General features: G+C 42.8%; 1 protein-coding gene across 2 annotated transcripts in view; it reads left to right on the forward strand.

Annotated features, from left to right (window-relative positions):
• The window catches only part of ASIC4 (acid sensing ion channel subunit family member 4), a 265,892-nt gene that overhangs the window by 240,178 nt on the left and 7,428 nt on the right, over nucleotides 1-18,286 (forward strand). For both annotated transcript variants that reach the window (XM_063288957.1, XM_063288959.1), the window contains exons 2-9: nucleotides 85-229; nucleotides 1,167-1,294; nucleotides 4,518-4,677; nucleotides 5,992-6,048; nucleotides 9,635-9,788; nucleotides 9,983-10,074; nucleotides 10,693-10,772; nucleotides 12,434-12,538. In XM_063288957.1, the coding sequence (XP_063145027.1) occupies nucleotides 85-229; nucleotides 1,167-1,294; nucleotides 4,518-4,677; nucleotides 5,992-6,048; nucleotides 9,635-9,788; nucleotides 9,983-10,074; nucleotides 10,693-10,772; nucleotides 12,434-12,538 (921 nt within the window). The remainder of the gene's footprint in view (nucleotides 1-84; nucleotides 230-1,166; nucleotides 1,295-4,517; nucleotides 4,678-5,991; nucleotides 6,049-9,634; nucleotides 9,789-9,982; nucleotides 10,075-10,692; nucleotides 10,773-12,433; nucleotides 12,539-18,286) is intronic.

Here is an 18,286-nt window from a genome sequence, read left to right on the forward strand (position 1 = left end):
ACTTCTTCTAACTGTACTGATATGTGCACTGTTTGTTGACACCCTCAGAATATTGGTCCCCTTTGATCTGTCCTTTCTCCACAGGTCTACACACGCTATGGGAAATGCTACACATTCAATGGTGACCGAAACAAACCACGGGTGACTCGACAGAGTGGGATGGGAAACGGGCTGGAGATCATGTTGGACATCCAACAGGAGGAATACCTGCCCATCTGGAGAGAAACCAGTAAGAGCTTGCATGATACTAGGAAGAGACCAAAGGGACAGAATTCTGGAGTCATTACATTATTAGTATTAGTCCAGAGGTCTACCCCTGTCCTGACTTTCTGGTACTGTTTTTCCCCTTCTCGGCATGACAGATATTACTTCCAGTCCCAAAAGCCCAGAAGTATTGATTAAATGACTATCTGTGGTAGGCTGGAAGTAACTAAGAGTCACAAACGTGTTACTTTTAATAGTAGAACTTCTGTAGCAGCTTTCTCTACCCTGTTGTCCTCCAGATGTGTTGGGAGTTGAAGACCCAAGTTCCCAAAGTTAGGAAAGCTGTTGTACACCCTACTCAGTACCTGAAAACCAAATATATCACGAATGTCCAAATGGTTCAGTTATCACTACATATTATGTTTTTTAAACAAGGTAGGGAACATATGCAAATCACAGCTTTTAGAATTCTTTCTAATCCCTTAATAATAAATGCAATCTGGGTCTTGTGACTGGGAGGGTGGAGGGATGCTTAGAAAGAGGAGCTGGCAACTCCTTTTCAACATTTGGTTGGGTTGGAAATAATACAGAGATTAATTATCAGGATCACAAGGGTGCATATGCCACTATGTTGGACTCATGAAAAACTAAAAGGCTTATTTATATGTACCAATCCTAGAGATCCTGGCAGTGTACCTGTGATCTTTTTAAAAGCTGTAATATCTAGCAATTATTAAATCTATATATTTTATGAGTGCTTTTATTATCTGGTAGCTAATGAATCCCCTTGACAAGGCAGGAAACAAACACAGTCATAAGGGCAGAAAAGATAGAGAAATGTGCCTACAAAGGGTAGCATGAATACATCATCATGGTAGTCAGATGAATGAATATATTCCATTGATGTCTAGCCCCCCATCCCCCCAAAATCCTAACCATGGCACCACTACTTCTTGTTCCAGATGAGACTTCATTTGAAGCTGGAATCCGGGTACAGATCCACAGCCAGGATGAGCCACCCTACATTCATCAGTTGGGATTTGGAGTCTCCCCTGGGTTCCAGACCTTTGTTTCCTGCCAGGAGCAGCGGGTGAGAGTCAAGGGGGAAAGTAGAAGTCCCTCTAGCATGAGGAAGAGTGAATCATGACATTATTTGGGAGAATCTGAAAATGGTTGAAGTAAGAGGGAGGGATGCCTCTGACCAGGTCATGATAGCACGTAAACAAAAGTTTACAAAGTTTACAGAGACCCAGGAAGCATGCCTCTTCTGTTGCAGCACCTGGACACCGTTCAAACACCATTTCCCCTAAGATTATATTGGCCCTGACCCTGCTGGCTTTTTGCAAAGCCTTGAAGACTTGGATGTGTTCCCTGGCATGGGGTCAGATTATTATTTGGAGCCCATGAGGTTCTTGTTTATCCGTGGCAGACTAGCTTTTACCTCGGTTATTATTATACGTATTGTGATTTTATGTTATTTGTATTGTGGTTTAAAATGTTATTAGCCACCCAGAATTGCTAAGATGAGATGGGAAGCCAATTGAATCAAATGGGAGGGAGGAAGGAAGAAAGAAGGGATAAATTAGTCTTCCACGAGCAGGTCCTTTCCCCAATGTGTTTTTTTCAATTCCAAGCTGACTGGGAGCTTTGGGAATTGTAGTCCTGCACATCTGGAAGGTATTAGACTGGAGAAAGCTGTGATGTAGCATCACGTTTCTCAAATGATGCTCATCCCTTGAGTCAGCCATGAGCTGTTAGAGGTGTGACCCGTGTTTAGAGTATAATAACATTCTGCTGAAAACATTCTCAAAGGATGTGGTCTTGAATGTCATCCTAACAGAAATAGAATACCCTAGGACTTCATAGGACTCTTATTTGATTAGTAAGACTAGCTGGAGGAGAGGAAGGATTGTCAATAAAAAGCATAGTCAGAGTTTCACTGAACTGAGATATCTCTCTCAGCCAATTGCAGGCCATATCCAGAAGCAGGTGCCAGATGTATACTACTACAGAGAATTCTATTCAGGAGAGCATACTGTGAGTCAAACCTGGATATTTTAGGCTCTTGCTTGCAGAGGAGTTAAATAAAGCAATAACTCTACTAGCTGACAGCCAAAAAAAGACAACAGCAGAACAGATTTTCAGGTTATTCAGTAAATTTTGCAGTTTTCCAACTCTAATGCAATTTGAAAGAAGACGCTGAAATACCTGCCAATTTGTTAAGGTGGCCATTTTTGTTTTCCTTTTCTAACCTCTTCTACAATGGGCCAATATTTGTAAGATACTTAAATTGGTTTAATGGGTATTCAATTTTTCCAGGGAACTTTGGCAGTTGTAGTTCTATGGGATAGGAACTTCTAAAAAACAAAGCCCAACATTTCACAGAACCACAGATCCCAGGATCCTCTGAAGAAATCATGAGAGTTAAAACGATACAAAAGAAATGTAATTTTGTAGTGTAAATAAGTTCTACAAAAAAAGAAACAGGCAGTGTTATTTAAGATTCTGGAGTTGGTGCCAAAATAACTCTGCAGACATTTGAGTCCCAGGAAAAAACCTGAGAAGATAAATACAGTTCCTATGATCAGGGAAAGCTGTGCAGGTCTTAAAAATATATGACTCAAAAGCCATTCCAAGAAATATCCTTGTATTATGCATTATTACCTTAATTGCACTGAACAGGGACAATTTAATGTCTTCTACTCCACCCCATTGCAACACACTTTCAGATTAAATGTCATTAATGCCACCTAGCTTTCTTTGGATTTTAGCTGAACCTCATCATAAGGAAGGGGTCAGTTTAAAAATATTCAAACATATCAGTGAATTGGTATATATGGATGAATGGTCCATCTTCCCTCCAGCCAGGTGGCATTAAAGAAAATATTCCCAGCAAAAGAGAATTTGTACTCTGAAGTTTCATTTCTTTGCATTCTGTCAAATTCTGTTGGAATCAGCTTGATTGGTCACTTTACATCACGTCACTTCTCACCGCATCATTTTCTCCTTAAACTCTGATCTTGGGGTTAGCTACATTCTAGTCTTCTATCATTTTAATACCAACACTCATCCACTGAAGCTCTTTGGGGGAGTTTGGACCAGCCACTCTCTCTAAGCCTGACCTTGCTGTTGGGGGAATAAAATTGGAAGAGGAAGTACTCTGCCTTAACCTCTTGGAGGAGAGACAGGATTTAAATCTAACAACTAATTAATATTACAAGATGCAGCATACATCTCTCATGCTTGATGTTATTCAAAGCCTAACTCTGCAGGATGAGGAGGCGAAAGGGTGCTGAGGCTGTAATAATAAGGACTGTTTGTGTTTGAAAGTAGAGATTTCCTCAGCTCAGATTCTTAGCTGCTACAATGTGTAATAATTTAGAAAAGCAAATACATGTGCCTGAGACATTAAAGAACCCCATAAAACCAGAGGCAACTGTAAAACCTTCTAGCCTTAAGAATGAAATTCATGGTTAGTACTTCAGGTTTAGATTGCAGAAAAATGGGTAAAAGTTATTTACAACAGAGGTTGCTGGCTAGTGTGCAAGGAGAGGCCTGGCCTTGAAAAAAGGTTTCAACAGGAAAATATACTACTTGGGTTAGAGCTATGGCCCAAAGGGGAGCATTTTTGGTACAACTATCCAGTTCTGGAATTCCTTTCCTCTTCATTTCATGGATGGTGCCTGACCTTTCAGGTTTCCAGCACCAGCTTCAGATGTACTTGTTCACCTTCTACTTTTTGTTAAACTGGTGCTGTGATGCCTTTCTGGCCTAGTAGTGCCTGCATTTTCAAGTTTTTCAAGTTATTTTTTAAAAACATGTTTGGTAGATTTTTCCTTTTTTTTAATTTGCTTTAAAAGTATTGTTAGTTGTGTATTTCTAATCAATTGCATCCTGCTTTGGGATGGTTTTTAATGATGGAAAAGTGGGATAGAAAGGTGCATTACATAAATTCATAAGTATGGAGACGCTTTTTGGATTAAAAAAAAGTTATCCAAAAAAAAGTTAGCCAGTTTGGTCTAGTGGTTAAGGCAACGGGCTAGAAACCAGGAGACTGAGAGTTCTAGTCCCGCCTTAGGCCTGAAAGCCGGCTGGGTGACTTTGGGCCAGTCACTCTCGGCCCAACCCACCTCACATGGTTGTCATTGTGGGGAAAACAGGAGGAGGAAGGAGTGTTAGTTATGTTCGCCGCCTTGAGTTATTTATAAAAAATAATAAAGGCAGGATATAAAATAAAATAAATGAATAAAATAAACACCACTGGCCAAGCATTGCTTTCTCTTGGCACTTAGCTTGCTCCCCTTCTCCTGCAGCTGACATACCTGCCCCAGCCTTGGGGGAGCTGCCAGGCCAGCATGAAGGAGGAACAGATCCTGCCTGGCTATGAGAGCTACAGCATTGCTGCTTGCCGGCTGCAGTGTGAGAAAGAGGCTGTGGTGCAAAACTGCCAGTGTCGCATGGTGCATATGCCAGGTAAGGCGAGCCTTCTCGGCCCTCCTCCAGCCCCACAGACTCCAGGGCCCTCTGCCTTAGTTGCCTGGAGTAACTGCTACAGGAACTTGTTTGCCATGGGCCCGTGGGACTAACCTGGGCTTTGCTCACATCTGCTCCTCACATCTGCTTCAGTGATGTGAATGTCACAGTCTGGCACTCAGACACAAAGCTGATGAAACTTTTCCCACCATTTGTTTCCAGTTCCAGAAAACTTTCACCTGATAAACATCTGTTTGTCATATTGATGTCAAAGATATAGGAATCCACGCAGATATGAACGGAGCACCAGTCTTGCTCAGCCGGGTACTCTCTGCCTATGTTTAATCAAAACTCCCATTATCCCAAGATCCATTCTCTGGGAAGGGACAAGTCTGAAGAAGACTGCTTTGCACCCTCCCTGCCCTTGTATTTTATTGTGTATCCTGTGTTGCAGGGAACAAATAATGCCTGACGCAGCCCCCTCACTTGTTCTGCAAGCCCCTAGCTAGCCACTTTGAATCAACTAACTGCAGTTTGGGATTTGTGTGAATTTTTTCTCCATAGCGATCATAGTCTAGAATTTGGGCATCCTGAGTGGGAAACTGTACTATCTCATATCCTGGGATAGTTGGGCTGGCAACAGTCCCACCTGGGCCATCCTTCAATAGCTCTTTTGCCTCCTTCCCTCCCTCATTCTCTGTAGGATCTCTCATTGTCAGCATTGGCTTCAGTGCGATCCACCTCGCCCCTGGATTCCTGCTGGTTTCTGGTTTCTGCTACCATGGAAAGTTGTCACCTCTGGAAACACGGGGTCTCTCTGACCCATATTTCTGAGCCCAGAGGGGGCAGCGCTTATTGGCTTACACACAGATCTCACTGGTCTTTGGAGTCCATAGACTCAAATTTTCACCCAGGTTCCTGCCCTGAATAATATTTGGCACAGAGAATTGTTTACCTATGACATCAGGCTAACCTTTCCCAAAGTGGTGCCCTGCATATGTGCTGAAACACCCATTATCCACCCCCAGCAGATCAATTGTGATGCTAATTTATAGGTGGTGATGATAAGTCCAACACATGCAGAGCACCAAGATGGAGAAAGCTGTGTTACATTGCCTTTCTGTGGCTTCTTGCCAGTAGATGCATTTGTACCAAGGCAGCAGGATGAAAGATACATTCATCTATATCCACAAAGCAAAATAACAAGATACCCTCTCTCTGTCCCATCCCCAGGAACATCAGGAGCTCAAATTTGGGTAAAGAGACCTAAGGAGATATCTCTAGCTAACTACAATCCAGGTTCTTCTCTTTCAGGCAATGAGACCATCTGTTCGCCCAATGTCTACATTGAATGTGCTGATCACATACTAGGTAGGTACTTTTGAGGGTATCTAACAGATCATGGAGGGATCAATAAGGAGAGAATCTGGACAGCCAATCAGAGCAAAGCAGAGTTTTTGTTGGTTTTATGGGAGCAGTTGGTTGGTGTCTTAACATAGGTTCCAGCCCACAGAACCTGCTTTAAGGTTCTTGACTGGACAACTAAAGCCCTGCTCCTTCTCTGAAGGCCTATGCATAGCAAGAGAAAGGAAGGATAGGGAGGGAAAGAGATAGCTGGATTGGTGAGTATCGGAGAAAAAGGAGAACCATATAGATGATAAAATATAAGGATTGGAGATCGTCCAAACCCCAGCCCACTGTAGGAATCCACCACTGCAGCATCCCCAATAGATGGCTATTCAGGCTTTGTTTAAACAACTCCAGCCAAGAAGAGTGCACCACCTTCCAAGGAAGTCTGTTCCATTTTTGAACATCTTTTACTATTAGGAATTTTTTTGCTATTGTCCAACTGAACTCCATATCCTTATAATGGTTTCTTGCCCTATCTTCTGGAAATTGTGCCTTACATTTTTCAACCTGAGATGCAGAACATTAAATTTCTCTCTGTTAAATTTCATCCTATTCATTTCAGCCCTGCTGCTCAAGCCTATTTAAGATCTTCTTGTATCTTCTTTTTCATCTGAAGTATCAGATATGCCTTCAAGCTTTGCGTCATCTACAAACTCCCTCATCCCCTCAACTCGTTCGTCCAAGTCATTGATAAAAATGTAGAGCAGTAAAGGCCTAGGACAGAGCCTTACAGCATGCCACTCATCACCTTCTTCCATCTTGATGGAGTCATTCAGGTATACAGGCCGCTCTACCAAAAACAGAGGTCAGATTTATTTGGGGTGACTAGTTCTTGATAAACCCATGCTGGCTCCTGCCAAGTGCTGCATTGTTTTCTAAATGCTGACAAATGGGCTGCTTAATAATCCATTCTAGAGTTTTGCCTGGTATCATTGTGAAGATGACTGGTCTGCAGTTACCCAGGTCCTCTTTTGCCCCCTTTTTATGAAGACAGAACAGCATTTATCCTTCAATCTTCTGGCATAATGCCCATCCTCCAAGATTTCCCAAAGATCACAGAAAGAGAGTCCAAAATAACATCTGCAAGCTCCTCTAAACTTCCTGGATATACCTGATCTAGTCACATCCATAGTAGCCAGACAGTCCCTAACAACCTTGTTGCTTTTCTCAGTTCTTCTGTTTTGGTCCATTGGAACATAGTTCCCCTTTAGGGATGGAGAAGACTGAAGCAAAGAAAGAACTAAGGAGCTCTGCCTCTGCTCATTGCCTGTAACCATCCTACCATCCTCTCCTAGCAGTGAGCTCACCCCTTCCTTTTTCTTCCTCTTATGGCTGACTTGGCTAAAAAAACCCTTTTTGTGGCTTTCCTTGCAAGCTTAAGTTTCTTTTACTCTTGACATTTTTTACTTTCTGCAAATATTAGCTACTTCGTAGTCTGCCTCTGTAGTAATTTCACCCAATTTCCATTTCCTATACAAATTCTTTTTAATAGTTCAGTCAAAAGCTCCCTGTACATCCATTGTGGTTTCCTAAACTATTCTCTCCCTACTTTTTCTTCTCATCAGAATGGTGTGTGATTGTGTCTATCGCTTTTTTTTTTTAGAAGTTCCCAACCTTCCTATGTTTCTTTGACCTGAGGATTTCTGTCTGTGGGACCTCTATGCTTGTTGAATTTAGCTCTCCTGAAGTCAAATATGTATGTATGAGTATGCATGTATGATATACTTTCTTTTGTGGGGGAGCGAATACTTGAAGCTCAAGACAGTGTGGTCACTTCGCTCCAAGGTCCCGCTGCTTTTATCTCTTCAACCAGCTCTTTGCTCTCATTTTGGGTCAGATTTAGAAGAGCTGTTCTCCCTGTCTCTACTTCAACCTCCTGGAAAAGAAGCAGTCAGCAGAACTACTGAGGAATCTGGGAGACCTTGCAGTCTTAGTTGAGCTTATTTTCCATCAGATGTCTGGGTAGTTGAAGTCTCCTGTTATTATTACATCTGTCCTCCCTGAAAGTTCTGTCATCTGGTCCAGGACAGCTTTATTCGGAAGTTTTGTCTGGTTTGGCAATCTATAGCACATCCCGACAATAGTACCCTTGCTGATACTTCTCCTCTGTATTCTGAGCCAGATGTTCTTGCAGAACCCTTAGGCTGAAATTCATGGATTGCTACAGATGCATGTACTTCATCACATACTGTATATTGCAACCTCCCCTTTTGTCAAGTCCATTCATTTTTTATAAGTCGTAGCCTTTGATTTTTGCAATCCACTTGTGAGTTCCATCCTGCCAGGTTTCAGTAATGCCTAAGACATGTTCACCTTAGAGAGAGAAAGAGGAGGTGGTAACTATGAATGATGGAGGGTATATTGCTCTATGAATGGGGAATGTGTGAATGGATGTATATACACAGCATCCATGAACTTTGGGCTGCATATTTCTTTCTTTTGTTTTACCACATGCCACTTGGGGCACGTGGCATCTTGAGTGAGAAGTGCCCCCGCCCACCCATTCTTCACTCTAAGAAACAGGAATAGTTTGTAGGACGACTTCACAAAATTCTCAGGGTAGCTGAAATCACAGCTTTTGAGCTTGGCTTTAGTGAGCTTGGTAGAAGGGAAGAAAATAGCTGCCAGCCTGGGGAAAGTGTGTGTGTGTGTGTGTGATATTGTTGAGCTGAATTTACAAGTGCTGAGTGTTCCACCAACAATCCTAGGACAGCCACGTGGGAACTGTTGATCAGTAGCAATTCTGAAAGGGATCCATTTCAGAATGGAATAGTGGGCAATGTTTTTGCGCCGCAGTCCCCCCCCCCCGCCCCCCAGGAATGCATGCAGCGGGGAGTGGGAGCTGCTATGCTTATGGTGAGCATGAACGAAGAGGGTGGTGGTTATTTATCTGTTAGCTACTTAAACAACGGCGTTCCGAGTCGTCATGCTGGCCACATGACCCGGAAGTGTCTATGACAACGCCGGCTCCAAGGCTTTGAAACGGAGATGAGCACCGCCCCCTAGAGTCGGACACGACTGGACTTTACGTCAAGGGAAACCTTTACCTTTACCTTTTACTTAAACAACAATACTGCACTCTTGTGACCCGTGGCAGTTTACAAAATAAAAACTTCCATACATCTGTGGTTATGGCCGGAGCTACCATCTCTCCCATCTCAACTTTCAAGTACACACAGCCTTCTGCTTCCCTCTTTTGTCTTATGAGACATATACACATAGTAACATCAAACACTTGTTTGGCACAATGGCCAGAGCACAAGCTAACTCAGGTATAAAGCTCATGGGAATAATTCTTCTGGGTGCCCTGCCCGCCTTCACAAACCTGCTATCCTGGCTGAGAAACCAAGAATGATTGGACTAGGGTACATTTGGTAGGCTGCAGTCCAAATCCCTGAAAATTGTATGTATATGACCTGAAGCCCTGGGAATGCCCACCAGGGAGCTAGTCCATATGTCGTAGCCTTATAGATAGCAGTGTCCTTTTCTACATGATACGTTATTCTAAAGCAGACCCATCTTGTCCATACATGCCTCTTCATCATAGATACAGCCATCGAAGATTCCCAGGAACGCTGTGTCTGTCCCACGCCCTGTAATTTGACCCGCTATGGCAAGGAGATTTCCATGGTGCGCATTCCCAACAAGGGCTCAGCCCGGTATCTTGCTCGCAAATACAACCGCAATGAGACCTACATCCGGTGAGTATCTTGCTGCCGAGGAGAACAGGAAGAATTCAAACAATAGCTCAAGTCAGTGGGCAAACTTCCTGGAGTGTGATGGTGACACAAAACTAAAGCAAATAAGGCCTGGAGAGTCTATGTTGAGGGATATATGGAAAAACTCAATTTGTAAATGTTCTCTCACCTGCTTCCATTATTTCCACTCTCTGAAGGGAGAACTTCTTGGTGCTGGATATCTTCTTTGAGGCACTGAATTATGAGGCAATTGAGCAGAAGAAGGCATACAATCTGGCAGGGCTTCTGGGTGAGTGAGCATGCATAGCTACTTCTCTGCCATTCCCCCTGTGTGAGAGCTACAATCTTGGAAGCAAAGCAAGTTCTGAGGAGGCAAGGATAGTGTGAGCAGACAAAAAGAGTGAGTGAGCAAGCCTGGCTTTGACTCAAGATGGCTTAGACTGAGGACTACTACCAGGCCCATGTCAGGGTCTCATAGCGACTTGTGGCACCTTAGTGGCCCTTTCTGTTACCTGCCTACTCTTGAGCTAAGAGCTGCAGGAAGGCCTTCTAGCCTCCATAACTGGTGGTACCTCTTCCCAGCATTCCTTCATTTAGAAAGCCTCCACAATGACAGAGTAAAGGGCACCTAGATCAGGCTTCCAGAGTTCTCCACGTGTTCAAGGACTGTGGTGCTTGTGGCTCACCTAGCAGGATGAGCACCTATCCCTCCTTCCTCTTCTCCTTCTGGAGGAGACAGAGAGAATGAGTGCTTCCGAAGAAAAGGAGACAATGATCCCGGTAAAAGCAGAGCCATGCTTGCCATCCAGCCTTCAAGCTCCACCACCCAGTTCTTCCCAGCCACCAATATTCTCAACCCCTGGCTGGTTGCTTCCAACGTGCCAATCTTCCTTTCCTTTGTCACTAGGGGACATTGGAGGCCAGATGGGCCTCTTCATTGGGGCCAGCGTCCTAACCGTCTTGGAAATCCTGGACTACATCTGTGAGGTAAGAGGCCACTCAGAAGCGGAGTAGGCTGGGCTGGGAGGAGAAGGGGGTTGGACTGGAGAAGGGGGGAAAGGCAAACTTTTCCTGCCCTGCACTAAATACAATTCGGCCCTTAAATGATGAATCCCCACCTGTTGGAGAGTCATGCTGTCCTCAGCTTGTGAAATAATGGCCTCTCCTCAGGGCAAGGTGCTGAGGAACCTGCGGTCCACTAAGTGTAGCTGGATTTCTAATTCTGGTTAGCCCCAGCTGGCATGACCACTAGGCAGGGTGATCAAAGCTGACAACTGCACTGATGACCAAGGTCTGCTCTTTGTGGATTTTGGGTGGTAGATGAGTGGAGACATGTGGACAAAGGCCCCAAAGCGGACACAGTCAGGATTTTTATTTTCCTGGACTTGGGAAAGCTTTGGTTGTTCTCTTGTGTGTTTGTTTAATCAGGACAGAACTGTTTTTGTGTATTTTCTATGGCAAAGTGACAGGAGACAAGGACTTTGTTTTTCAGCAGTCATGTTCAGAGGAGGTTCTGGGGGCCACCAAACAACAGGTTCAGGGCTACATACAGTCCAGGGGACCCAAATTGTTTGTTTGGATTTGACTAACTGTGTTGTATGGACCCAGCCAATGGTAGTTTATTTATTAAAACATGGTTAAACAAATCATAGTGTAGTGCAGTGGATGAACACTTTATTTATGCATTAAATGAAATTTATTTATTTTATGTATTTATGATTTAGTATGTCTATATACTGCTTCTTAGACTGAAGCAACACAAAGCAGTTTATAATTACAACAGCTATAAAATACATACAGTAATATAAAACAACATTCAGTGAACCGTAAAACATTCAATAAAAAGGAGAGAGGGACATTCTTCCACTATACAAAGGAGGCTTGGCTGGCAGTATTTCCTACTATCCATGTCCTCAGACTGCTAGCTAAACAGTGAAGAATACAATCAGAAACCCCAAGCCTTTGATGAAGTTCCCCAAAAGCTTTCAAAATTGGCCCCTAAACTATACCTTTACAGTGGAGAAATTACTAAATAGATGGATAGTAATCTTACCAGCTGGCAGTTCTGATTGCAGTGGTCTAAAAGCCCTGTACAATCAATCAATCAATCAATCAATCATAGAGTCTTACATTTTAAAAATACAAATCTCTCTTATTCTGGTCCTTAGGCACACCTGTTGGCAGAATGCTAGGAAAGCATTTGGCCCAGGAGAGATCAGAAAAGTCACCCACCAGACATTTCTATAAAAACAATTTTATTTACGGAAAACAAACATATTTAAAGGCTGTTTGCTGAGAGGAGAGATTTCTCTCAGCTGCATACTCTCTGCAAGCCTACACAGAAGGGAAACTGAAACTAAAACAAGTCCAGGCAAGTTCTTCTCCCCCCACCCCCCAGTGCAACCATTAACACGTGAAAAGGGGACAATTAAATTCAACCTCTTCACCCGGGCAAAATGATTAGTTACCATAGTAACCTTAATCTGTAGTACAAAACATATTAACAACACCCACTTTTCAGAATGCACCCCATAGCCTTCCAAGAGTTCTGTACCTCTGCTCTGGGGCTTTGGGCCTTGGACAGAAACCATATTGGCCTGCATGATGATTTTGCTGTTGCCATTCTCCTGTCTTTTGCTGTGCTTCAGGTGATCCGCGACAAGGTGGCCCATGGCCTGCGGCGCCCCAAACCACCCCTGAAGAAACCTTCGGGCAGCATTGCCACCCTGGGACTGGAGGAAATCAAGGAGCAGGTACGACAGGGGTTTCTTCCTCTCCCAGACTAACTCCTGCAGCTGCCAGAACATTGAACTGGGAAGAGGGCTTAACCAGAAGCAAGAGAGCTGCCATTCAGTTGACCCTGAAGCTTTGAACCTAGTCAGTTAAGGGTAAAAGAAGCTGGGAGAGAAAGAGAGAGAGAGACCACCAACCTCTGTATTTGATAGAAGATATGCCATTTATATGAGAATTTTGAAGGGCTTTGTGGACCAGATGCAGCAAGTTGTATGATTGTAGGTATGATGAAAATTTGTCTTTCTTATCAGCATTTTAAAAGAAACATTCCACTTAATGTTGCAGTTTCTGTAGATCTAAGAAGTGTGCATCTTATATCTCAGTAGTTGTTTGAGAATTATACATCAGCTTCCCCCAACCTGGAGTCCTCTGGACATGTTAATATTATGATTCCCAGAACTCCCAGATCTGTTGGGGGCTACAACCATGGGCCTTTGCAGGAATCTTTCCTAGAACCATGGGCAAAGGCTGCAATTTATAGTGTGATGGCAAATTGTCATTACAACACACCTGCCCATTTTTCTTGTATGTATGCAGTTGGAGTATGCAGTGCTGTACCATTTTTGTTACAAATTTCCTATGTTTTAGAATGTTCCATGTTCTAGAAGCCAAACATGAAGTTGCCTTACACTGAATCAGACACTGTCTATACTGACTGGCAGAAGGTCTCCAAGATTCTAGATTTGCTGGTCTTACCTGGAGAGGTCAGGGCATGTACCTGGGGCCTTTGGCCTGCAAAGCAGAGGGTCTACCCCTGAGCTAGAGCTCCTCCATTCTTCTTCGAAAGACTGCGATTATTCTTTGGACAGAAGCAATGGAGTTTATGGAAAATGTCTTTTTGCAGTGGGGACAGGGAGAAATGGATATATTTGGCCAGAGTCTGAAACTCAGTTGACTTTCACATGGTTAATCAGCCACATTTTTCATTAGCTAATGTAATACAACTTTTTATGCATGGTTACACGCATAAAATTCCTGATTGTATTAGGGTCCATTTCTATTGCTAAGGTGATATAGCAGCTTGCACAGCCAGTCCTCCAAGAGATTGGTATACTAGATCTACCCCTTCTTTGGAGGATCCTGACCATAGTTTTCTACTTATGTCAGAAATCCTCAGGAATTGAAATCCAAGAAACTGTTCAAATCCTAAAGAAGTGCTTGACAGGGCCGCAACTTGGGTCTGTGTCACCCGGGGCAAATATGGATTCCATGCCCATTTTGGTGCCCCCCAGGACTCATTTTGGTGCCCCCCCAGTTACGGCCCTGGTGCTTGATATTGGTCATGAACTGAATGACTTAAAATGAATTGAGGTGCTCCTGATCAACCAGTAAGGAGATCAAGAAATTAGGAACCACTTTGAGTGCCCTTTTGGAGGATATAAATTGAATGAATGAATGAATGAATGAATCTATTATGTAAGCTTCCCTCTCTAGGTAAAACCCAAGAGACTGAGTACTCTAGAATTACGGCACTGTAGAGTTGGAAGGAGCCATGAGTCTAACCCCCTGCCCAGTACAGGAATCCAGACTGAGGAACCCCCAACAGATGCTGCCTAACCTCCATTTGAACACATCCAAGGAAAGAGAGCCCACCTCCTTTCAGGATAATGGCTTCCACAGCAAATTGTTCATACCATTTTTCATAGTACATTTGAAGACAAGACAATGATTTCTGGATAGCCATAATGCCAGATTGCCTCAACACCAAAGCCTGCTTTGAAAGAAAAGAAGACCCATCCAGGAAGTAAGGAATAGAAAACTTGCAATTTTGTTTAATCTCAAACATATGTAAATATGCAGTCCAAATTGCACGGCTACTACGATCAATGTCAGCCCTCCCCCCAATTCCCTTTTTAAAACCCCAACAGATCAGACCTGATTAACACAAACTGAACTGCCCACCACCACCACCACAGTCATAATACGACGGGGCTACTGTCCAGGACTGGCACAACCCCCCGTCTCTCAAATGCCGCAGTGCTGTTTGCAATACGGGTGCAATGATAGCGGAGCAATGTTTTTAAAAAGCATAGCAACTCAGTTGAATTGTATTTAAAGAAAAGATGTGGCTTCAGTAATATTACAAACTCCCGTCTCTGATCGTACCTTTTGTTTTGGGTAGACACATTACTGCCCAATCACTGCTACAACAAAAGCCTCGATTTCTGAATTGTTTTTTACCAAGCAGCAATCATTTCTCACTAGGAAAGATTAAAAAAAAAATCCTGTTCATTTGTTGGCTAAAAATACCAAAAAGCAGGAATAACCCTTTCTTGCAAAATCGGCAGATGATTCAGCATGTAGTTTGGGTTAAGCTGGGCTTCTAGAAAGGCTAGATACTCACTCGTCTTCTAATGAAAGTTTGGAATCTGCATTTACAAGAGGTGGGGGATGCACCTCTTGTAGACACCAATAACTGCAACTCTACACATCCATTTTGTTTCCAGAACATGCACTGTTTGCTTTTATCTATAAGTTGAGTAGGGCATATATTTCTGTGTGTGGGAAGAGAGAAAGAGACAGAAAATAATTCAGCTGTGATGGATCACTGATTAAGTATTCTTTGGAACCCCTACAGATAACATTTTGCTAAGTAAAAAAGATTTTACTGTTTATAAAACAAGTGAACTAGTGGAGGCAAGATCCTCTTAAGTCAGACTGTGTCATACTGTATGCAAGAAATTTAATGTAGCTGAACAGGCAAAAAACCCTTCTTGAGCTAGCAGAGAACATCTGCAATAATGACTAGAATATAGGAGGCTGAAAAATTGTGAGAATCTGAGTTGTTACATGATAAAACAGGCAGATCTACTTTCAAAAGAATTTCAGAGCTGAAGAAGATATCCAACCTGACTTTTAGAATATGAGTTTATCCAAACTCATGAAGGTAAATAGAGAAAGAGATATGCATATACTGTATTGAAGACAACTACCATTTTTTTAAAAAGAACATTTGGATTGGAAGCAACAGGGAATCCTAGGTTAAATGTGTCCTTCTGGAACAGCCAATAATTTCACTGATAAGGACAGTTGAGGGCGATGGCTAAGCAACTCCTGCAAGGTTGAAGCTTAGCAGGAGGCCCTTTAAGATACTGAAACTATGACTTTGCTCCACCACACCATCTCAACGTGGGTCTCCAGCAAACTTTCTTGATCAAAGATTTCAATGTCTTTTAAATAATGTGTTCTTGAGGATCTGGTTTATACTCATTTCCAAAAGCAAAGAAACATGATCTTCACAACCTTAAAAAAAGAGACCTGTAGATGTCAGCCCTTCAAGGTAGGCCAGACCAGGAAACAAACTTCACACATTTGACTGGAACTATATTTATTGATATAGTCTAACTGCGTTTTCCCTTCCCTCCCTCTTATACCCTATGGCGTTAAGGCAGAGCCAGTCTGAGTTTCTTCCTAGTGTTTTCATTGTTTCCCAGATTAAGGCATGCTCTTGTAACCATCTCTGCATAATTTCTCCAATATCATCTTTGTGGTTCTGTACAGTAGAGGAATTTAACTCTGGCCTTGAGAAGTTGGTGGGAGAAATGAAATTGTTACTTAGGTCTGGGAAAGTAGAAAACATGAGAAAGAGACTCAGAACAACCCCTCCACCCTAACTTCATCCTTAAAAAGGGGCAGTGAAGGTTTTGGGTAGGCTTTCAAGATTCTCTTAATGTGCTCTACAACAATAAAGTCACATTCCAAAAGTGCCTGCTGCATCTGTTTCTTGACCTGGCCTACCTCAAAGGGCCGATAGATGTAGATGTTAAACTTGCAAATAGACTTTCCGGAAACAGTAGTTTCTGCAAAAGAAATGAAACACGCTGGAGAATAGCCAGTTGCCAAGTGGGGGAAGGGGCCAGTTGTAATTGAGCAAATCGATCTAATTTGGAAGAACAACTATTCTAAAAAGTCAACTATCCAAAGTTGTCACTAGACAGTATCCTCATTACTCCATGGAGCTTTAAATCCAGAAGCTAAGGCAGGTTAACCTGGTAATACTAAAATACAGTTGGATTTTGCTGCTGGACAGTTGGAAAAAGAACTGCAACTGTTCACTGGCCTATGAAAAGGAGTTATTCAGACACAATATATTAAACAAGGTGCTGATAGAACTCAAACCTCACGCAAGAAAGAAACTGATATGGCCATTGAGCAGCAGAAAAAGTGGGCTGGGGAATACATAAAATCTAAGTGGATTCTGTGTTTTCTGCCTATCCAAAATGTGGTGCCTGAAAGCAGAACTGAAAAGGATGGCCCACGTTTATCCCTGGCTAGAGGCCATTCCTCACAGACAAGCTGTGAGCACAACACTGCCCAGATTTCTGCTGAGTTCCTTCTGTGGATCAGGACAAGATTTCTAGAAAACGTTCACTGTGTTTTTCTGATGCATCTCAACTTCCAAATACAGTCTTCACATGCCTCTTCACTTATAGTTAGCCAACTGGGTCCTCCTGGTCAGGGATCAAGGTAGGCATCTGGAAACGGCGGCAGAGGTTGTCGGGGGCAATTGAGCAGGTCTTGAAATTGAGGGGGCAGATTAAGAACTGCTGAAAGTCATAGTATGTTATCCTGAACAAACATTTTGTCTACAGAACAATGAGAACAAGTCTTCTGCTTTGTTTCTAAAAATGGGAAGCCTCAGAAATCAGTGCTGTTCTAATTCTAACTTGTTTCACATTTTTGGTATAATGTATTTCTGTTCCTAGACCAATTTGTATGAAGTCAAAAGCAAACACCTGGAATGAGGATACAAAGGATGGTACACCTCTTCCCAAAATGACTATGTGGATTCACGTCTGCCTATTTTTGCAGTCCTGAAGTGCTGTTCTGGCTGCCCCGTTGCTAATATATTGAAGAGGCATTTTGGAAATGAGAGAACTGGTACAGTTTTTGTAGACTGTTCAGAGACTCATTGTACTGTGAACCATAGCAGTCACTTGCTAAAAGAAAAAAAATATTCAAGATCCATAAGACCGTTTGGCTAATGGCCTCATTACCACTGTTGGCACTTTTCCCACTGAGCTAAATGGAAAGAGAAATAGATGGCACAGAAAGAAGGAGAGAATATCAGGGTCAGTCCACTGAGTTAGCTACCAAGGCTTTATAATAGTTTTGTTCTTGTTTCCAGAGAAATTCCCTATGTCGGTACTTTGTCAAGGAAATAAATGTTTCAGAATGTTTGGAGCAGGAAGGGAAGTTCTTACAAAATGTAGTGCACATAATAAAGTGTTCTTAATACTATCAGTACAAGATCTCCATTTTGTGACGTCCCCCACCCCACAAAATGATAATAGCTGTTGGAAATTAAATCACCCGTACATTCAGCACTCCAGACTACTTGGTCTTTCTGAAAACTGCATTGAGCAGCTCCTTCTTGCTCAAAAGCACACATTCTAAAACCAAGGAAAAATTATCAACAGCCTGAGAAGTACGTTTTTTAAAAGGGCAGCCATAATGGCAGAGTCTTAAGCTTCCAGCTCTGGCTTTGTGGCGTGTTACATCCCTGCTTGATTCTACCCAAACCATGCAAGGAAGATCCATCAGTCACCTCTGCTGTGTCATTAATGGGACCCCAAGACCAACACAGATCAGCAGTTCTTTGTATCAGTTTGGAAGGATTGCCCCAGCATCAATCCACTGCAAAGAAGCACATTGTCAAGGTCGTAGAAAACGAGGGAGGATCTGGGTCATTGTTGGTTTAGATGTGA

The sequence above is a fragment of the Candoia aspera genome, chromosome 1, assembly GCF_035149785.1.
Source record: "Candoia aspera isolate rCanAsp1 chromosome 1, rCanAsp1.hap2, whole genome shotgun sequence".
NCBI classification, from domain to species: domain Eukaryota; kingdom Metazoa; phylum Chordata; class Lepidosauria; order Squamata; family Boidae; genus Candoia; species Candoia aspera.